Here is a 21,782-nt window from a genome sequence, read left to right as displayed (position 1 = left end):
CAGTCCTACCAGGTAAATGCCGGGATGGCACCTACTAAAGAGGCCCTGGCCGATACCTTCCCAAATCCGTTTCATTGTTAATGTTGTTGGATATCCAATGTAAAATGGCCTCTGAGCTGTATCTGGTGATTGTTAAATAAATAAATAAATATCGGTCATTTTCTACTACTTTTACGTGTCCCGGTAATCGCCCCCCCAAGACCCCACTGTTTCGAAATTTGAAAAAAAAAAACGCTTCGTCTTAATCTGGGGCCTGGGCCAAGATACCCCTGACCAAAATTTAGTAACTCTCGGTCCACTCGTCTGGTCCCCAGGCCGCACACAGACAGACAGACAAACACACAAACAAACTCTTTATTTTATTTATATTAGAAGATAGTTTTCAAGACAGTATTCAGTATGTACTTTTTATAATAATTGAGGTAATAACGAAAGGAAAATTGTTATATTTGAATAAACAGAAGAAGGACGCAAATATTGCAAAACCTTTTTCAATACTTTTTTTTTTTATTTTGCTCGAAATTTCTTCATAACTTATTAAAATACTTGCCAACATATCCTCATTTTATTGTCCTAACAAACCAATATATGTGGATAGTAAAGTAGTTTAGATTGATCGAGCTCCTGAGCTTTCAGAATTTCATGTCACTTCCTCCCCCCCCCCCGTTACCAAATCCTGGCTAAACGAACCAATATATGTTCCAGTAAAATAGTTTAGTGATCGAGCCCCTTTTGTGATGACCACAGTCACGGACCCCCCCTTCACGAAATCCTGGCTACGTGCCTGTCTGGACACACAAAAGGCACCATTAGCTTCAATAGCTTAGGGCTCCACCAAACCTAAATCCAGCTCTAGTTTGAGTTGATCTGGGCTTTTGATTGGGATGGATATCCTAAAGAGAGACGACGACCGTGATTAACCGTGATTAACATGCATATCACTCAAAAGGGCACACATCATAGAGTTTCTAATGGCCCATGCTAGATGTCCCTCCGCATACAAGAATAGCCGAATAACAGAATGGAACAACTGTTGTTAAATTTTCATTGAATTGAAATTTAAATGATTTTGTTGAGTACGAAAAAAAGGTTTCTTATGTGAAACAGTGACTCCGTCAAAAGAGAACTTCATTCACAACTCTTGAAGTGTATAGGACTAACTCCATAACTGCAGGGCAGCGTGCATTTTGACGGTGTTTTGGGATTAATCCATCTACACTTAAGAGCATACTTAAGAGCATTAGTTGACTCTTGGCACCAACAACTCTTGAAAACAGGCTGTTTATTTAAGGGGAATTATTCTGGAAGGCCACACACTTAAGAAAGTGTAAGAACAATTCAAGATATTTTTTCATGTATTAGTTTAGGAAAGAAATTCAAGTTCTTTATTACCTCAGCGTTGGAGATTGTACGGGCCCGAAGACTTAGAGTTAACACTCGTGGCCTCCAATAACACCAGACATCACAACATGTGGCTTCTTCTTGTGGGGTTGCGTGAAAGACTTAGAATTAACACTCGTTGGCCCTAATGCCCTCAACTTCACAACATGTGACTACTTCTTATGAGGTTACGTGAAAGACAATTTAGTGCCTCCATTACCAACTGATTTCGATGGCCTCAGAAATAACAGAATCATAGCGGCAGTCAATTCAGGGAAGCAAGGCACTCTGCAGAACATTTGGAAAGAATTCAACTTTCACCACGATGTTTTCCGTGTGAGAGATGCAGGCCACATAAAGGAATTATAAACATGGTGAGTAAAACTAGACGACTCACTAAACTATTCACTGTTTATTGTGTAATTGTCACTTATTTCATTTGCATCATGTAGAGTTTTGAAATTGGATCCATCTTTTTTTATATACACACTATAGTACTATCAATATTAGAATTATATTCAAAAATATTTTTAGTTGAAAATTTCCTTAACAGTTTTGAACACAATTAGGTAACATTGAGAAAAATACACACATAAGACTCCAGCCAGAAGCTTTGTACACCTTGGGTGTACAGATAAAACAAATAAGGGTTCAAATTTATACAACACTGAAACTGACATTTCTTTGTGGAAATACTATCCTCATGCCTTCTCTACACTTTTCTTCAGTGATGTGCCGTAAACTATAATTTTACGTCTACGCGATTGTCTACTGTAATCTATAGGTAATCTACATTACACCTTTTCCCGTGTAGACTATGTAGACAACCACTATCAAATGTAAGGAAGAATTTCGTTGCTCCTTTGTTCATATTTCCTCATTCAGTTGTTTTGCTTCGGTGCAGCGAAAGATTAGGGAAACGACTAACACATAAAAAGTAGAGGGAATTATGTAATCTATATGTTTACTCTGCTCTGCACATACCACTTCATTAGATTTTCCACTTCGAGCACTGCTTTTATAATGAAATTTACAAAACTAATTCTCACCTGTGGGCTTTCAGTCTTGAATCTGCTGTATTTGCCAATTTTTTCTTTCATATTTTACAAAATGCATAATATATTTTCATTTTCCTTCATCAAGACGAAACTAAGTATTCGAAAGTTACTATTTGCTAGTCTAGGCATTTTATTTTGTACGCAATTTCGCAAAGTAACGACAAAAGAAAGCTCCTTTATTGTCCACGACGCCATATTAAATTACGTGTTGTTGACATATTCTACATAGTCTACGTTGTTTACATTGTCTACGCATAGTTGACACGTAAACGTAAACTATCGTTTTTTACGCGTAGACGCATATCTCTGTTCTTTCGTTGGCATATGTTATATCTAACTTGGAATAGGTAAAATTGAGGTTCACCAACAGAAATAGTTCAGAAACCACAACTTTCACTAATTATCTCCAAATACTTTCTAGAATCTTATTTTCTTGACGTCTGTGTACAAATTTATAATATAACTCCAAACGTATATGCCATAAAAATATGCCTACTAACTAATTAGTTATATTCCATAAGTCAGTCCAAATATTCCTTCAAACTTATATCATTTTGCTTTGATGGTATAAAAGCGAATACTCACAAGAAGACATGCACTAACTTATAGCAGGTGATCTCTGCAATCTAGTAATGTATTTAATCTGAATCAGGGCAGAATTAAGTGAGAAAGCCTTCGTAAGAGCATGAGGTTACATTTGCAGCAAGCAGGCACGTTAGCGACATCGAGTATGCTCACACGATGTGCGATCAAAATAAAAAAAAAAAAATACCTGAATAATTTTATGAGAAACAAAATAATAAATTAACATGGAATTTGACTTAATCTCCTTCAAAGTACTGTCCTTGTCTAGCAATGCACTTATCCCAACACTGGATCCCTGACTGGAAGCATTTCTGGAAGGCTTCTTTTGGAAGGGCGTTCTACTCTGTCATGGTTCTCAATGTGAGGAATAGTGTCAAAACGTTTTCCTTTAAGCACGGTTTTGATTTTACGGAAGAGTCAGAAGTCGCATGGTGCTACATCTGGTGAGCATAGCCAAGGGCGCCCATCAGGAGGGGGGCAAGGTGGAGCACTCGTCCCCCTAAGAGGAAAATGTACTTGGGAATATTGAAAACGCAATAGAATTTTTACATTAGTTACAGCGAAACTTGAAACTATATTTAAAACGTCGTTTATATTTGTCCCCCCCCCTTGGAAACCACAACATGGGCGCCCTTGAGCACAGCGAATGTGGACACACAGGAATATTTTGTCGGCCAAAAACTCGCGGATCAAAAGCAAGGTGTGGTACGGCACTTTTTTTGGGGGGTGAAGAAGACGGAAGCCATCTACCCATTTAATCGGCGGTTAAAATGCTTTTCACGGACTCACACGAGATGTTTAGTTCCTCGAAAATCTCTCGAATAGACATTCGCCTGTTTGAACAAATTATTTGTGCCACTTTTTGCACATTTTCTCTGTTTTTGACATCGAAGGACGTCTCTATCTTCTCTCGTTTGCAACTGATCCCTTGCCGCTTTTCAATCGCTCATACCACTTGTAAACAGCCTTCAATGCCACCATTATCGCCGTACACTGATTTTGATATTTTGTGAGCTTTTTAGCACTTATTTTTGTAGCTTAAAATAAAACTTAATGTTAACGCGACAGACACTCTTAAAACATGTCCTCACCCTTCTGCCTCTGGAAGCCAACTAACATGTCACAACTTGTTCAAACTCGACACTGACTGTACCAACGGTTTAGGCTACCGGGTTTACTCGTTGAAATGGATATAATATCGCTAGATGGCACTGTGCAACTACATTCATTGTATTTCTTTTAGAGTTGAGTTGATTTTTAGTTTAACGTCCCGTTCAGAAGCAAGGCTATATGAGACGTGGACGTACTCATTAACGTGGAATCCGAACCACATGAGCTCCCGCCGGGAATCGAACCCAAGTTTCCCACGCCAAAGGCGCGTACACTAACCGCTTAGACATGAAGGAGCTTACTGTACTTTTTCATTGTACCTTATATATGAACACATGTTGTCGCTACAAACTAAACGGCGTGACAAACATCTTGGCATTTGAAGGCGGCGCTCCAAGTTCCCTTTAAATACTGCTAGCAAATGAGAGGCCAGCGGTATTGCCACGTTTATTTTGTACACATCCACGTCTGTCCCCTGTCACCTGATCGCGCTTTAGTTTGTCTGCATAGCCATAGCCACACCCCTTCACCACTTGGCAACGTCGCGCCACAGCTTGCGTTTTATTCATTTAGCTGAAATGCCAAGATGTTTGTCACAGGCTTTAGCTTGTATTATACCTGCATAACACTGTTTCTATGTTCGGTGGTGACTTACATGTTCTTCGCGTACATAAATCATTTCATTAAACATTTGTCTTCCTTTAAGGACTAAAAGATTTTTCATTTATACATTTTCATAATAATAACCTGTATTCTTAATCTGCACCGAGTTCAGATCAAAGTTGGGACTTCTTGCATAAGAAGAGGGTACTTTTCTACTCACACCAAGTTTAATAAAAACAGAATAGAGGTTGAATACTGTTCTAATCTTTAAATACCTGCATACCTGGCTACCTTTTTCATATTCTTGAAAACTGAGCGATCTATATCACCCAATATTGTGGTAGCATTAACATAGAATGGCTTTTCTTTACCATTAAATTTAGCTCATATTTACGACAAAACATCCACTGGAATTTGGACGTCAGTGCATCATTTCCCAACGTTGGGCACACTGAACTAGCATAAAAGCAAGGCGCTTGAACGTATTAAAAGCGAGAAGTACACATTGAGGTTCGCGGAAGACAATAGACATTCTACCGTTATTGTATCTGGTTAATATTTTAGCCGTCACTGACCCTGCTGTTAAAATCAATATCTCGCTCTTCTGTGTTCGCTTAAATCTTTTGAAATGGGCCAAACACGCTGCTTTTGTTAACATTTCCCCTTTCTTTGATAGCATCGGTTATTTGCTTATACAGGACTTTCGACATCGACTCAAGCTTTGTTGCCAAGTATTTTGACTACAAAAACCCCAGCAAAATAAACACATTTTCAGGGCCACTTGTCACATTTTGTTCTTTTGTTTTTTAAACAATGAAATTAAGTTCTAGGCATTTCTGTTATAAATATTTGGTCTTCAACGTGGTGGTGTTGAAATCTAAATTTAAATAACAAAAGGTTGGTGTAAACCCTATATTAATTTCCTTGTTAAATGTCAGGAGAGTATTATTGATCACTTAGTTTTAATCTCATGACGTCCGTTCTTCATGACGTCTAAACTTCATCCATTCAAAACAAAAGCCTGCTCCTGTCTCTCTCACGCCTAATTGGATAGCAGAACCAGAGCCAAAGTCAAAGCAAACGCGTGTCCCAATGAGGTTAGTAATCGCGAGCAAGAGCAACCCGAGCCTAAGTCGTGAGCCTCAATGAAGTTACTAATCGAGAGCAGAGCAATCGCGAGCCCCGTTTAGGAAAGCAAGTTCGAGCTCAAGTTGAGTGCTTCAATGAGGTTAATGATCGATCGCGACCAGAGCAAAATGCGAGTCCAACTGAGGGTAGCATTCTCAAGACCAATGCATATATGAGATGCATTCAAGTATAACACCCTATTTTATTTCTCACTAACTAATCACACGAAACCTATGAAACATGTCACTTAACGTAATCTCCCTGCAGCCGACACATTTTTCACAATGTCGACGCCATGATTCCATGACCGCAGCGAACACGTCTTTAGGAGTCTGTTTTGACCACTGGACAATCGCTGACGCAATAGCGGTACGTACGGCTAGTGAATGTGCGATCACAGAGAGTGTCTCATCGTTGGAAACAGTCTTCTAGATTCACGACTGTTCGTAAAGAAGCATGTTTTAATATTGTAATAGACAACTTCTGAATATAGTTTTGTTAATTGGTTTCAAAACTGAAAACACATTCGATCACATAGTATACATATGATGTGAGTACATCAAAAACAATAGTTAGTCATAGACCAGCGCTTTTCAGATTGTAGTCCGCGGCCCATAAGTTGTCCTCGAGATTTGTAATTGCTGAATGCTTCGACTGAACGTTAAGGTAAAGAAAAGTCAAGTGAGTTGCGTATCATACATTATAGTAGTTAAGAATCCCAGAATTTGTAAATTCCATATAACAAGCGTCTTTCACTTTCTTAACAAGGACTCAAATTTTATGATTAACCTATCTACTCAATGAAATAGTGTTGATAATCTTCAATTCACGAGAAGCTCTTGAGAGAATCCATAAATGTCTTATTTAAATAATCGCTACGAAATTAGGAAAGAAATCTCCGAATAGCTTTAGAAAGTTGTGTACAGACCGCGTCACAGAAATTGATACAAGACTTTGCTATTGAAATTGCTACAATGTTATTTTGCAGGTGCATAGGCAACCCAAGCTACGTCCTAGAGTGAATAGTTACTTATGGCTTTCAATCTCTTCCGCTCTCCTTCCCTATCTAAACTAGTCTTTGTCAACTCATTGCTGCTGTAACGTGATATACTCCTTGCAAAATTCCTAGATAAATTTGTCTAGAGCGATTTTTGAATCGAGCATTACAATATGTTCATATGATTTGTAGTTTAAGAAATGTAAAAATGATTTTGCCGTATGTGAGAAGCTGTTTTCGAAAAATCCATGTTTGTTCTGAAAAAGACAGTATTATCTGGTGTATAAACTCAAGAAGAAACGTAAGTTACAGCCTACAGTTACTAAACATGTATGTCTAATCAAAGTTCGTGGAGGACGACATTGAGAGAGGTGAAAGAAGTTGCAGAGAAATTCAGACATGAGGAGAGAGAGAGGAATACGTTCACATTTGCAAAGTTAGAATTGGATAGGACAGTATCCATATTCTGAGGAATGGAATTGTGATTTTTCTGAAGCAAAAGAATAGTCTCTCAGTCAAACCTGTGAGCATCTCACTCGCAGTTGTCGAATTAAGGTGGAGTATCAGATAATTGTACAGGGAGAGAAAGATCTTAACATTTGAAGAATGATGCATTTTTTTAAATCATATCTTTCGTAGACTGGTTTCGAACTACGAATTTCTCGATCATGAAGCCACGACATTAACCACTCACTCACGGAGAATGCCATTTGATGAACCATGTTCTTCTCGCATATACCAAGAATACCAGCACTTAAGATAACTAAAACAGCTGTTGGAGTATTTACAATAAATAACTATTCCTAATAAAAATAAATTTCAAATTTTCAGTGTTTCAAAATAATAATAAGGCTTAAATACTGAGGAATCGTTATCGTATAATATATGAGATTTCTGTTTGTCTAATTTTAGTAGGTTTGAATGGAATTTTGTAGCCTTTATAACAAAAATGTTTCTTGAACTTACATTAACTAAAATATTAACAAAAAGTATTATTCTTATGAACGAAATAATTATGATATAGGATTTTAACAACTGGTTGTAAATTTGCCTGCCATCCACCGACAATACTATAATTTGAACTACCAACATTCACAAAGAAAGTTAGTATTCTTTCCGCATTCTGTAATGCAGACACAAAGTGTAAATCTACGTTACCCGAATTGGCATATGGCGTCAGCCAATAAGCTCGCAGTGCGCTGTTACCAAACTTTCAGTGACGAATCTAATCATTCACAATTATGAATGATTAGATTTGTCACTGAAAGTTTGGTAACAGCGCACTGCGAGCTTATTGGCTAACGCCATACGCCAATTCGGGTGACACGGAGTATAATATTCGAATCTTGTAGAAAATGAAACAAAACTCGTTGTAAACATTTAGTATTTTGAAAACATAAAGGCCCAAAAGCTATTTTGACATGCACATAACAGTGTCACATGGATGCGAAGGTTAAATTTTCGATAGTAAAGAAATATTACGTCATAACCTGTTAGATTAATGGCTAGTGTAGAGGACTTCTACGCTGGTTGTCCTATGTACGATTATTGGGGACCATGTAGTCATTTTCTCCTCAACAACACTCATTTCGAGCGTTCCGCAAGTTTAAGCTTGAATTAAATATAGTCGCAACCAGTTTAAGGCGGAATTATTATGAAATATGAGTTTTTTTTAAAAAAAATATTGAGAAAATAACTTTATAGTCTACTATCTACGGAAAACATATTAATATACGTTATTTATCGAAAAGCATGAAAAATGGTATAGTTTACAAATATGTATATTTTTCAGAAAGTTGTAGTTATAACTCCCCTAACCAGAAGTGACCAGTTGCAACATATAATGAGTGTGTTGTGTTAAATTTGATGTTACCGAAAATTAATTTATCAGATTTCGACTGAAGTTTGATTAAATATCGTCGAACATCTTCAACGTTTTCAATTTTTTTGTTCTTGTAATTCTAGTATATGCAAGGAAATTGTACGTTTTAGAAATTAAAAAAAAAAAAAAAAAAACAGGACAAAAGTAATTATCTAGAATAAGTTGAGATTCTTTTGCATCAAATATATTTTTGAAAAAGAATTACGACTATAATCTTAATTATAACAATTTAATGTGACGTGTGTGAAATTACGCTCTCCTCACTTTCACATATCGACTCGAAACAAAAATCAATCATTAATTTCTCTTTTGTTATTGATTCTTTTAGAGAAAAACATAAGTGTTTCGAAAATTACAAAGAGGTGCAGTATTTTGCACTTTCACTGTCTCAACCACTTTCAAATTTCGATCCAAAACCAGAGCCTCGTTTGTTATTGATCATTTTGAAAATAAAAATCTTTGTTTCGAAAATCATAGAGAGAAGTTTACAAAATAAAGTTGGAATGTGGCCAAATTTATCATCCTCCACTTTCAAATTTCGACTCGAATCCAAAATCAATAGTTCGTTTTTCGTTTTTATTGATTGTTTTGAAAAAAAAAAAAGGTTTCTTTCGAAGAACGTTTAAAGACATATATACAAAATAAAGTTGAGTCAACTTCACAATTGTCACTCACTATCAAATTTTGACTTGGAATCAAAATTAATCATTTGTTGTTTAATATTTTAAAGAAAAAATAGTTTGTTTCGAAAATCATGAAAAGATATATACTAAATAAAGTGTGAAGGCAACTTCACACTTGGCCTTCTGGCTTCCAAATTTCAATTCAAAGCCAAAATCAATAGTTTATAATTTTCGAAATAATCAATAGCAAACGAAAAACAAAGATATATATTTACATTTTCACTGTCTCCCACTTTCAAATTTTGATCCAAAAACCAAAGCCAATCTTTTGTTATTAATAGGTTTGAAGAAAAAAAGATATGTTTTGAAAATTGTAAAGAGATATTTACAAAATAAAGTTGGGATGTGGCCAAACTTACTTTGGTCCTTCCACATACAAACTTCAATTCAAAACCATCAAAATCAATAGTTTGTTGTTGATTATTTTGAAGAAAATTGTTTGTTTCGAAACACAGAAGGATATTATTTACGAAATAAAGTTCATAAAGACGGTTCATGTTTCTTGTTTATTGTTGATTGTTTTGAAGAAACAAATCACTTGTCTCGAAAACAAAAATATTACAGGATACATTTGAAGGCCAACTTCACATTGCTTATTCAATTTCTAAATTTCGATTCAAAACTCAAGGCAATTGTTTATTTTTTTGTTTCTCCTTTACGGGTTTTCTTCCAAACACTGAACGAAAAACAAATGACTGAGTATAGCTTTGAATTTTTTAATTTTTAATTCTCCAAATGTTAAGATCTTTCCCCTATGCAATCACCTGATGCCCTAGAAACAGTTCACCACCTTAATTCGATACCTGCAGGTGTGATGATCACAGGTTCGACTGAGAAACTGATTCTTCTGCTTCAGAGAAAAGGCACAATTTTCCTCAGAATATGGATGCCGTCCGATCGTTTGTTTCTCCATTTCTATCCTTGCATATGTGAATGTGTTCCTCTCTGTCCTCATATTTGAATTTCTCTGTCATTTCTCTCTTAATGTCCTCCAACCCGAACTTTGATTAGACACATAGTTTAGTAACTGTAAACAGTAACTTATATTTCTTCCAGATAATACCGTCTTTTAAAGGAACAAAACTGCCTTGTGCGGAAACAGCTTCTCAAACGCGACAAAATCAGTTTACATTTAGTTGTCGTGTAAGTTTGATGAACATGTTGTAATGTTCAATTTTAAGAATCGCTCCGGGCAAATTTCTCTCTGAATAGAAGAAGTATATTACGTCACAGTAACAAAGAGTTGACAAAGACGGCCTTAGATAGGGAAGGAGAGCAAACGAAATTGAAAACCAGACGTAACGAATCACTCGAGGAGGTTAAGTTAGCTTGCTTATGCACTTGTAAAATAATGTGTTGCAGCAATTTCAATAAGAAAATGTATCAATTTCTGTAGAGCAGTCTGAACAAAAATTTGCGTTGGAATAGAAGAGTGGCACAAAGTGCTTATTAATATCTGCCACTCTTCAATTCCAACAATTAGTAGATGAAAGTGACCAAAGTCGGCCTCAATTTTGTTTTTTATCTCTGAAATCATGATTGCTTATTATTTTCAGTGGCTTTTGGCAGATAAGTCCCTTGATATGTCTGCGAAAAGTATGTGCGGTATAATGTAAGTTACAGCTAATCAGATTTTGTTAGGAGCGATTTTCGTAAAATGCTACGAACATGCGATGTGGAGAAAGTGTTGCCAAAGTCGGACCCCTCTTAGGATTAAACTTAGAAAATTACAGATTATGCATTGAAATATTAAGATACAGTATTAAGGGATACAACAGAGAAATGTAAGGGTAATGTACTAAACACGTTAATTCAATACAACGATATTTATTATGAAGAATTTGATTTAACAACCGACAAGCACAAAGATCTCTATATTTTCTGTTTTCAGGATTGACCCTCTTGTGGTTTTAACATTCTAAAGGTTTGTTGTCGTTAAGAAAGAAAGGAAACGTTATTTTCAATCACAAATATAGATCTCCCGGTCGTTGCCAGTACACCCTTCATGTGCTCACAAACCACACCTTCACATTGGATCCACAATTCGTTTCTGCAGTCCATGGAAAATTTCTCACCACAAAACAAACAGTCAGGATCGTCTTCAGTTGGATCAACTCCTGGAATATCGAGACCGGAATGTCCACTATGCAATGACGCAATACCTTCATTGCCTGAAGTCACGTCTTCTTCATCATCATTTTCGTTCTTGTTTCCTTTCTGATGTTTCCTTCCTTTTCTTTGTCCTTTACGTTTAGCTTGTTTACGTTTATTCCCCATTGACCTCTCCAAGGACTACATTATCTCCCGTTTGTATGGTGAAGATGTTATCACTGCAGATGAAGTTGCCTTCCTACCTCTTACCGAAGTTGTCTTCTTAAATTCGGGGCATTGGACTGATGTCCATTGGATCCACCTCATAACATACAGGGGCAGCCGAAGGGCAAGGTGGCCGATCGTGGGTAGCGTTGGAGAAGTGGAGATTACAGTCTGGTGAAGAGTGGTCATTGCTGGAGAAGAAACCTTTTCCACATCAGACACGGTAAATATGGTGTTTGTGTCTTCCCAACGCTGGGCGTCTTCTGAGGCAGGAATAAACTCTGAGTCCTGGAAAACATTTCTGTTCATGGGGTAAAGGCCGGTGCAGCGAAACCCATTCATTGCAATCCCTGCTCTTTGGCACTTGATGTACGCTTTACCGAAGAGCTCCATAACATCAAATGTTTTCTCTAAGCTGAAGAAGCACTTCTTCACTATAATAAGCTTTGAGCGGAGACATGAAGGTACGATCGAGGGTCTTCATTTTGTGGGTTGAATGAGGTGGTAGCGATATGTTTGTGATGTGGTTATCTCTAGCAAGGTCAATGACGTCGATATTCCGAGTATGGCTGGAATGCCCATCTAGTATGAGCATTACTGGTTCCTCTTTAGATGGTTTAGTTCGGCGAATGAAACTTTTGAACCATTCAGTGAATATATGAGATTGAACCCAACCAGACGGATGCACAATAACAATCGTTCCAGGAGGCTTCCCTTTTTCTAGAGTTGCACTCATATTCCTACGCGAAAATATCACAAGCAGAGGGACAAAACTGCCAGCTGCACTCATTGACACTATGACAGTAATCAAGGAACCTCTCTCCGCTGAGGTGATGGCTCCAATCTGACGTTTGCTTTTCAATCCAGCGACGTGAGCAAGTTTGCTCTGCACAATTGATGAACCGGTCTCGTCAGCGTTCCAAATGCGATCAGCTGTGTAGTGTTTTTTTTCTAGCTCTTCTGTGTAGTTGTCAGAAAACTTACAAACTTTCTCTTTTCTAAAGCCAATGGCCCTAGCATATCATGTTCCAACTGGTTTTCGCACTGCTAACTATGCCTTGTGTCGCCTCAGAAAAACTTGTAGCCATTTCTGACCAGCACCTTGATCTTTAAATGGATGAACCAGGTTATTCCCAATTGCTAAATTCAATGCCATTCTTCTCAAGTCGGCCCGTGTCAAACCAAACAAAACGTTCTCCATCACAAGACAATACTCAACCAACTTTTGTTCAAGGTCGGGACCAAGTACTGTAGGCCTTCCCATTTTTGTGTGAGCTGCTTTCTTTGGACTTTCCATATTTTTCGTTTGAAAGCCTCATCGACGTTGTTTTTGGTACTTTGAATATCTTGGCTGCTTTTTTCCAACCCATTGTCTTCTTTCTAACTGCCTTAATTGCATTCTCCAATTGTTCGAGATTCCATCCTCTTCCACGAGCAGGGTAGTTTATATGGGGCATCTGAAACAATATATATTGTGGTTTTCTTAAGCAATAGGACTATTTGACTTACAAAGAAAACATTGTAAGATTTCAGGGGGTGCGACTTTGGCCAGTACATGGGGGCCCTACTTAGGACACTTTGCTCCTTATCAACTTTCCTATAATCCTAAAATTAAGCAAATGAACAAACCTTTAACATATTTTCGAAGTACAGTATTTACGAATATAGAAAACAAAAACAATACTGTGACTTACCCTCTAGTAAGTAACGAACTTCACACTTTTCTGCACAGCTACAAAACTTTCACTCAGTCTATAAATAATAATGACACAACTACTCCGCTTCTCGTGACAATTCGTTATTGCCATTTCCATAGCGCAATAGTTTCTCAGTGTTCTACACGTTTAACCTTGAACTATTAGGCGGCAGCACTTACCAGCCGAAATAACACGAGGGTCCGACTTATGGACCGGGGTCCGGGTTTGGTCACTTTCATCTATAATCAACAAGCTATCTTTCCTTAGCTTATAGGGACAAAACTTGTAATTTCTAGCGACGTAACATTCCTCCACTATTCTAATTGTTAAAGGAAACTGATCTGGTATTTTTCTCTATTAATACCAGATTATGGAAATTTTAATCAGTACTGCTTCAAAAATGAAAGTGTGGGTACTGGTATTAACATGTGTTCAATACATTACAATAAAGTTATAAATTTGCTTTCGAAGAATAAGAGCAGGATGTCCGTAGAAAAATCTGATACATGAAAGTGGACACGCTATCATAGGCAATGACATTTTAAGTGAACAAAATTGCAAATTAACAAGCGACATAGTGAAAAAATCATGGTAATCCACCAATCACTGTTTTATTTTGGTCACTACAATATGAACATGTAGGAAGACTTAACAAAAGGATCCAGTGAGCAGTGGTTCTTAACGTGGGTGTTAACGCGCTAAGGGGCAAGGGCGCCGATCCTGGAGGGGTCGAGGGGTCCCCACCAAAGCTCATGTGGGCCCCTATTGTATTTGTGAATATACAATATTTAACATAATTTGAGTTCAATTTGTCTTAAAATCTTCATATATACACCTTCTGCATCTGAATACTCTCGCAAATTTACAGAGAAATCGGCGCCCTTGCTAGGGGGCGCTGGAACAGAAAGGGCCTATTTAGGAGGAAATCTGAGATTTCATGACCCGTTAGATTTTTTTCTTATTATTGGACGACAGTTATTATGCGATTTACAATTTTGTTTCAAATTTTAGATTTTTTTTTTTTTTTTGCACAAGGCTGATCTTAAGAATTGAGGACTTTTGCTGGTTCTTAGACCGCTTCGTATAACGTTCGCCTTCGTACACAGATGGATCGGGTTACAAGTATCGGGTTAACTCATAACAATCGCATTTACTCAAGCTGGCGTTAGGCTCGAAAAGGTTTAGAACTATTACATTACAGTAGGATATGGTTAATAAGTTCTTGTGTTTGAAAGACAACACTTCTCGCATAAATACATCACAACGTTATACCGCTCTATGGGGTAGATACATCTTTCTGTTGTTTCATAAAGCACAGCGATTTCAGTGCGGACGGACAATTTAAAGGTGTACTGTACCTAGGTATTATGATGATCTAAAGAAGAACTATAGACTCTATAATATAGAGTCTAGGGATGGCCGGAGCCTGTTTTCGGCTCTGAACGCATTCAGTTTCGAACCGGGTTTAGGATCCAGGTCCAGAACCAGTTCTGAAAATCGGATCTCCAAGAACCGGTTTTCTCGCGGAATCGGTTCCGCCTGAACCTGAACTTTGTGGCCGTCCCTACGCTAAACCCGAGCTGCTGGCAGGCTGTGAACAGTATGCTAGATGAAATGGTCGAAGAGACAGACAGGCGCCCAGATGGCGGCCGCTTGTCTCTTTGGCTAAACAAACTAGGTAACTGGCAAGCTCATTGGCTAAACAGGCAAACTCAATTGGCTAAACAAACTAAACACCCACTGGTGGACCAAAATTTTTCTGGGGGGCACAAGCGGGTCTGGTTGGGGAGAGCATAAGCTCATGGTCCTCTTTGCAGTCTTTTGAAGGTGAACTTTTTGCCTCCTTTACGAGCTTTTGGAAAGCTTTTGAATTCAGGTCTGAAACCAATTCCTAAGGCCCGGTTCCGGAACCGAGTATTCGGATCCAGGTCTGAAACCGGTTCCTAAGATCCAATTCTGGAACCGGGTTTTCAGATCCAGGGGGAACCGGTTCCTAAGATACGGTTCCGAAACCGGGTTTTCACATTCAGGTCTGGAACCGGTTCCTAACATGCGGTTCCGAAACCTGGTTTTTCAGATCCAAGTCTATAACCGGTTCCGAAAATGGTTCTGAAAACCCTACCTCCAAGAACCAATTCATCGCAGAACTGGTTAAGCCGGAACCGGAACTTTGTGGTATGCCTAATAGAGTCTTAAGGTATGGACAAAATATGTGTGTTTGTCACAGCAAACTAGCTAAAATGCCAATTCGTCACACAGGAAGGTATTTGAGATCCCTTCTTCCTATACGATACGCATTTCAATGTAAGTGTAATGATAAAAAAAGAAAACATTCTACTTTTAGCATAAATTTTGACCTCCTAATTACCTTAGGACACAAACAACATCACTCTTAGATGTAAAATTATATTTAAAAATTGTGCCCCACCCCTCTTAAAACGGGAATTTTCAAAAACTCTTGGACACAAATCTACCTATTTTAATGATGAATTTATATTCTGAGTTTCATCTTGCTAAATTGACAGACTCGTGAGATACTCAATTTTTCATATTTTTTTTCCTTCCGTTCGATATGCATTTTAGTTAAAATATCATGATTAACCTTTACATGCCCGCCAGTGATTTTTAACAAAATTGTAGATTCTCACGTTGGGAACTATGATGACCTCCATATTTATCACAGAGTCATGATTCATACACCGTTGGAAAGCTTATAGACCACAGATATCAACTAGGTAACATTCGTAGAATGCGCATATTCGTAGAAGGCGCAATTAGGGGCTGAGCTATTGACGCTTGTCGTAAAAATAACTGTAATTTACGAAAAAGAAACTGAAACCTGCCCCTCTCTACTCCCCACATAAGCAAGAGATACAAATACAGGATATTACCATGTAGTGGCCTACTTCATTGCTTCACATATTTATTTTTATGAGTGTACCCCCAAGAGGGGAGTGTCCCCAAAATACATCTTGAAAAAAAAAAATAATAACACGACGTTTTCCCTCCTGCCTCCGCCGTGGTAACCCCTCTACATACATCAAATGCACACTGGTGGAAAGTTGCGTCCTTCAGAAATATATTGGTACCAAAATCATCTTTCTGCCTTAATTATGGGCTGAGCTATTGAGGTTTAAAGCCCCGACGCAGAAGTTGCGTCAATGGGTTGTTTAAAGGTTAAAACTCAAAGTTAGGTATATTTAAAAGATTTAATTCAAACTGTTCAGTCGTTTCCTAATAATGCGATCCCTAGACTTATTTTCATACAGTAGACCAGCAGTAGACAAATTACTGCCCGCGAGCCAAATACGACCCTTTTGAAAGTTCTCTAACTGTTCCGCGACACGGTTCTAAATCTGATGAATGAAGGCACTGGTTGCCATTGTTGCTTTTAATAAATTATATTGTCCGAATAAAGTATTTTCTTTTTTCTTTGGTCACTTCCTAGAAAAGTTTGCCCATCCTTGTATTAGATAATCGTCCATTACCATGAGTAATATGCAACAAGCAATAATTTAGGGTTCCCGACTAACCAAATGTTCGACCCGCGCCTCTCTCTTTCTCTCTCTCTCTCTGTGTGTGTGTTTATGAAAATTTTATTTCAGGGCAGGGCAGATAGTAAGAAACCCAGACACTCTCATCTGAGCTTCAATAAAGATAAAAGCGCCGAAGAAAAGAGGGAGGGGAAAAATACAAATGTACTTAAGGTAAAATGTCCCCTACATTCCCATCTGTTCCACATCCATTTCTTTAAATTATCGTTTCGCGGGAATGAAATGAAGCGACAAAATGTTGAACGAAAATCAATATTACGGGCTTTCTCGGTCTGGTGTGTTCTGCACTCGCCGGAAGAGAGATAGAGAAGGAGACTGTAGTCTGGCTCAAAATGGCGCGGAGAGAGAGAAAGAGAGAAAGTCGGCTGTAGTCGAAGAGAGTCGAAGCGAAACGAAGCAAAATGAGGTAAGGGCAAGGCAAAGGAAAGAGAGGCTCGTCAACTGGTCTGAACAAAACAATACTACTTATTGGTGGTCTTCTAAGGGCGGCAAAATGTGCGCGGTGCCAAATTTTGGGTAACTGCACTCACACGAAAACAAACGTTATATATCATTACTTCTTCTCGAAACACACATTTCAGTTCATATGTATACTCACTGGTCAGTGGCGGCTCGTAATGGACATGACATTGATTTTAAAAAATAAAGTATAAGTTAAGGGGAAAAAATACCTAATATCTAAATGACTGTAACTATCAATTAGGAGATTTTTTCTTTCATTACCTTGTAGCGATAAAATCGTGGTGATCATTGATGTGACTTGCCTCAAGTCGACATTACGTTTACTATACAGGGTGCGCCAGAAGTTTCGAATCATAATTGGGAAATTGTGGGTTCTGAGTGCGTGGCGTGAATCGTGTCAATGAATTGGCAAACATAGATTGTTTGTATATTACTAAAAACTAGGGCCGTTTCAAATATGCTCCTTAAAATTTCACTGCAGTTTTAAAGTTTTTTTGAATCTGTATAAATAAAAATGAAATTGACCATGATTGTGACTTAATAACTCTTGAACCACCCGATCGATCTCGATCAAATTTTCAACACAGATGATGATGTTTGGGCCTGGGATAGTTTTTATAATTTCATTTTGACGGTGCAACTTAGGGGAGGGGAAAGGGAGATACATAAATATGATCTTAAATGACCGGTATTAGTGGCGCATCCATAGTTTTCGGTGTCGCTGAGATGAACAGTGATACTTCCGACGCTGTTTAAAGCCAAATTCAACGCTGCAACGTCGAGAAGGGAAGAGGGATATATATATATATATATATATATATATATATATATATATATATATATATATATATATATATATATATATATATATATATATATATATATAATCGACAATGACCGATATCAGAGAATGTTTCAGTAATAGTAGAAAGTGACTGACTAACGGAACATATTACAAATTTTTCTTGTTTTAACCCAGCGAAGTGGGTAATTGCTGCTAGTACATAGATATTTTGAATGATAACACAAAATTTCTAGTGATTTCCTGCCAATAAGAGAAAAATCTTTTTTGGCTATACGTAGCGTTAGAAATGTCTTGCTTAAGAGCGGGAGACACCGGAGAATCTTTTCGTGGTAATGAAAAAAATTGAATTAAATAGGGTTCTAACAATGGTTAAACGTCAAAGAATAAATTAAACGTCTATATTGATAGAATTAGTTCATGCCAAAATATGTGGAATATAAACCATTTATTGTTCCTCATTTTTAAGAATAATAATTAAAAAAAGTTTTTTAAAACATAACACCAGAAAAGCATTTATAGAAGACGACATTGAAACATCTTATTACTAACCACGGCAAAATAGATTTTCGAAAGAGGGAATAACTCAATTTTTACAACAACACGAATTCAACTCTTTTTGCATTGTAGTATTATCACCCCTCCCCCCCCAAAAAGTTGAAATTACATATTTTAATTATTAACATATTCTTAACTCTATACTTTTGTTTGAGTATTCTGGCGAAGGCAGATTGTAGCTTACTTAGCCCTAAAGTACAGTATAGTGTTCTCACACTTGGTACAATCGTACCAAATTCAGCCCTTTTTGCCATTCATCGGCCCGTTGGTACCACGCCGGCAGTTTCAGCCCCTTTTGTGAAAAATTTGGTACAATTCTACCCAATTCAGCACCATTTAACAAATACCTGTCACATTTTCAAAAGTGTCAGTAAAACTTTTCCTACATCTCACGTTACTCATACTGTGAGTTGGAATTAAAAAAATACTGTCCAACATGAGGTGTGATATCATGTGTTTTCTGTTATCGTATGTGTATTACGTGTATGCGTACTGTCTTACTGCACTGGAGGTGTGATGTCATATGGTTTTTGTTTGTGTATGTGTATCATGTGTATGTATGCTACACTAGTTATAAATAATGCATACCATTGTCAGTTAAAATTATTAACAATGTGTTGTGATGTCTTTCAGGAAAGATTCTAAGATCCTGGACCGGTTTTACATTTTTTGTTTTACAAATGTCAGTTTACTTATCTTATATTCTTTTTACATTCTATTATCGTCCTTCGATCGTGAAATAAGCGAGAATAAGGTGCAATAATTTATATTTTAATATTTTAACATACTGTTTACACACGAACTCGGAAATGATTGATTTGCTCCTTGTTTTATGTAGGGGAAGGTCGTCTGGTATCGGACAGCGGGTGGTATCGGACAAAAGCAGTTTTCGTTATTTCCCGCTTACGACTGTACCTAATAAGCTTACAGTGAGTTGATCGGAATGAATTAACCAAGCCCACACCATAGTGGATTTGTCCCATGAACGGTGTGTCTCGTGCTTCAAGATTTTTGTATTTTTGCGAGTGATCAGGTGCATGGAGATAGATTTATGTGGCTATAACTTATTACAAAATGAGTGTTTTGATATATTATTGTTATCACAACATTTATTAGGATGTATATATTATAATTTAGGAGTATAGTTGCATTCGTGTTGATACAATCCGGTAGATAGCCATTCATACGTTGCAAGTCGTTCGGCTGGTATCGGACAAAGTGGAATCGGGTGGTATCGGACATTACATTGGTAAATAAACATGACGTTTCTGGCTTTTTCAGGAAACCATTGGGAAAGTACATGGCAATTGGGATGAAGAAAATATAAGGTTGGCCATGGATAAAATTATTTCCAAATAAATGGCACTACGTGTAGCCGGTTTTAGATCTAGTGTTCCTAAGAGTACATTAGGAGATTGTGTCAAAAAAAAAAACTGTTGAAAGGAAAAGAAGCCTTGCTTCTCGGATAACAAAGGCACGTTTAGTAGAACGTTTGATCGCGACCAAGAGGAAACACTATACAATCATGTAAAGGCTTTGGATAGTCAACTAATGCCACTAAGCAAACCAGAATTATTAAAACTAACTTACAAACTTGCTGAAAAACTAAACATCATAATCTGTGGGAAGTCTTTTGATGAAGATTGGATATAGTGTGACGTATATAAAGACTGGGTCCATGAACAATATGCCAATGTTGATGACAAACTGTTTTATCATTGTGATTTGTGTTACAATAAAAAAATAAGTGGAGATGAGACTCAGAAGTTTGAAATTTGTGTTTTACTTTTATTTTAGGCTGTTTCAAAGCCTAATAAACCTGTATTTTGTGTATAAGAACTCCTGTAAGTAAACAGCTAGCAATTGTAAGTTGTTCTGTAAGTAATTGGTTTATTAAATTACCTCAAAAGAGCGATTATCTATAGTTTTATGTTTGTCCGATACCACCCTCCACATTTTAAGGATGCTAATTTCTATTATCTTTGATTTTTTACAAAAATAAATATTATTAGTTTCTACCTGTCAAATCACCTTTAGCATGTTGTGTATAAGATATCAAGGTATCGTTTTGTGCATTAAGTAATTAGATATAGGTATTTTTCAGCCTGACAGACTAAAAAAAGCTAGGGTGTCCGATACCAGCCGACCTTCCCCTATATTTTTATATATGGCCATAATACTGTTTTGGTTTATTGGTCACTTTGAAATAGAGGTACGTTTAGTTTCCTTACAATACACACCGAAGTTTCGTAATACATTTTAATTTGCGGCCTTTGTTATACTTCCTACGTACGAGAAAAGTTTCATCTAATTCTATGGTTGCTCGGAGTCCTCCTATTTGGATGTTTTAATAAAGAGCACTTTCTTGATTTGGACTCTTGGAAGAGGTGGAGGGGGTAGTGTTCTAGAACTTTACCTCTTTTACTTTCGTGTTATAGAGCCATGTATTACACTGGTACAAAATAATGAATTCAGCCCTTTTTGTTTCAATTTGGTACTATTTTTCAGCCCACTCCAGAGCTAGGACTTTGGCAACACTGATACAGTAGCTACGCGGAGTAGGACAGAATAGTCACTGCTTTTCCCTATAGTTTCAAAACGGGTATTAGCAAGCTAGAAATTAAAGAGGTGGAGTGCAGAAATATGTAGGTTGAAAATTAGGATTGGGGTACAGTGTACAGAAGAATTATATAGCCTTCACATCTGGTGTAGCGCTTGCGCCTTTGTATGCAGTTTGATAAATGGTGAGAGAGCACTGAAATTTTTTAAAAAATGAAATGAAATCTTTGAGTTTTACGTCCTACGTTTATGTAGGTTAGGCTAAAGGAGACTGTGATGATGAGAAATGAATGAATTGGTGGAATGAAGAAAGTGAGAGGAAACGGGAGAACCTCGAGGAAACCCACGCACACGGTGTTTGTCCACCACAAAATTCACTTGGTGAGAGTTGGGATTGAACCCCTGACC

General features: G+C 37.4%; 2 protein-coding genes across 5 annotated transcripts in view; both read right to left on the bottom strand.

The window, feature by feature from the left end:
• Nucleotides 1-21,782, bottom strand: part of LOC145684076 (potassium voltage-gated channel protein Shaw-like) — a 748,265-nt gene that overhangs the window by 529,342 nt on the left and 197,141 nt on the right. The window lies entirely within an intron of this gene.
• Nucleotides 12,140-12,478, bottom strand: LOC145683133 (uncharacterized). Its single transcript, XM_081754497.1, has one exon. The coding sequence runs from the start codon at nucleotides 12,476-12,478 to the stop codon at nucleotides 12,140-12,142; it is 339 nt and encodes a 112-aa protein (XP_081610623.1).

Source organism: Thermobia domestica, chromosome 4, assembly GCF_964235325.1.
Source record: "Thermobia domestica chromosome 4, izTheDome1.hap1.1, whole genome shotgun sequence".
NCBI lineage: Eukaryota > Metazoa > Arthropoda > Insecta > Zygentoma > Lepismatidae > Thermobia > Thermobia domestica.
The sequence above is the reverse complement of the archived record's forward strand: the minus strand, read 5'-3'. Positions and strand labels throughout refer to the sequence as shown.

Excerpts from the sequence above, each read along its gene's own strand:
- LOC145683133 (XM_081754497.1), bottom strand. The coding sequence starts at position 12,478 with ATGAGTGCAACTCTAGAAAAAGGGAAGCCTCCTGGAACGATTGTTATT.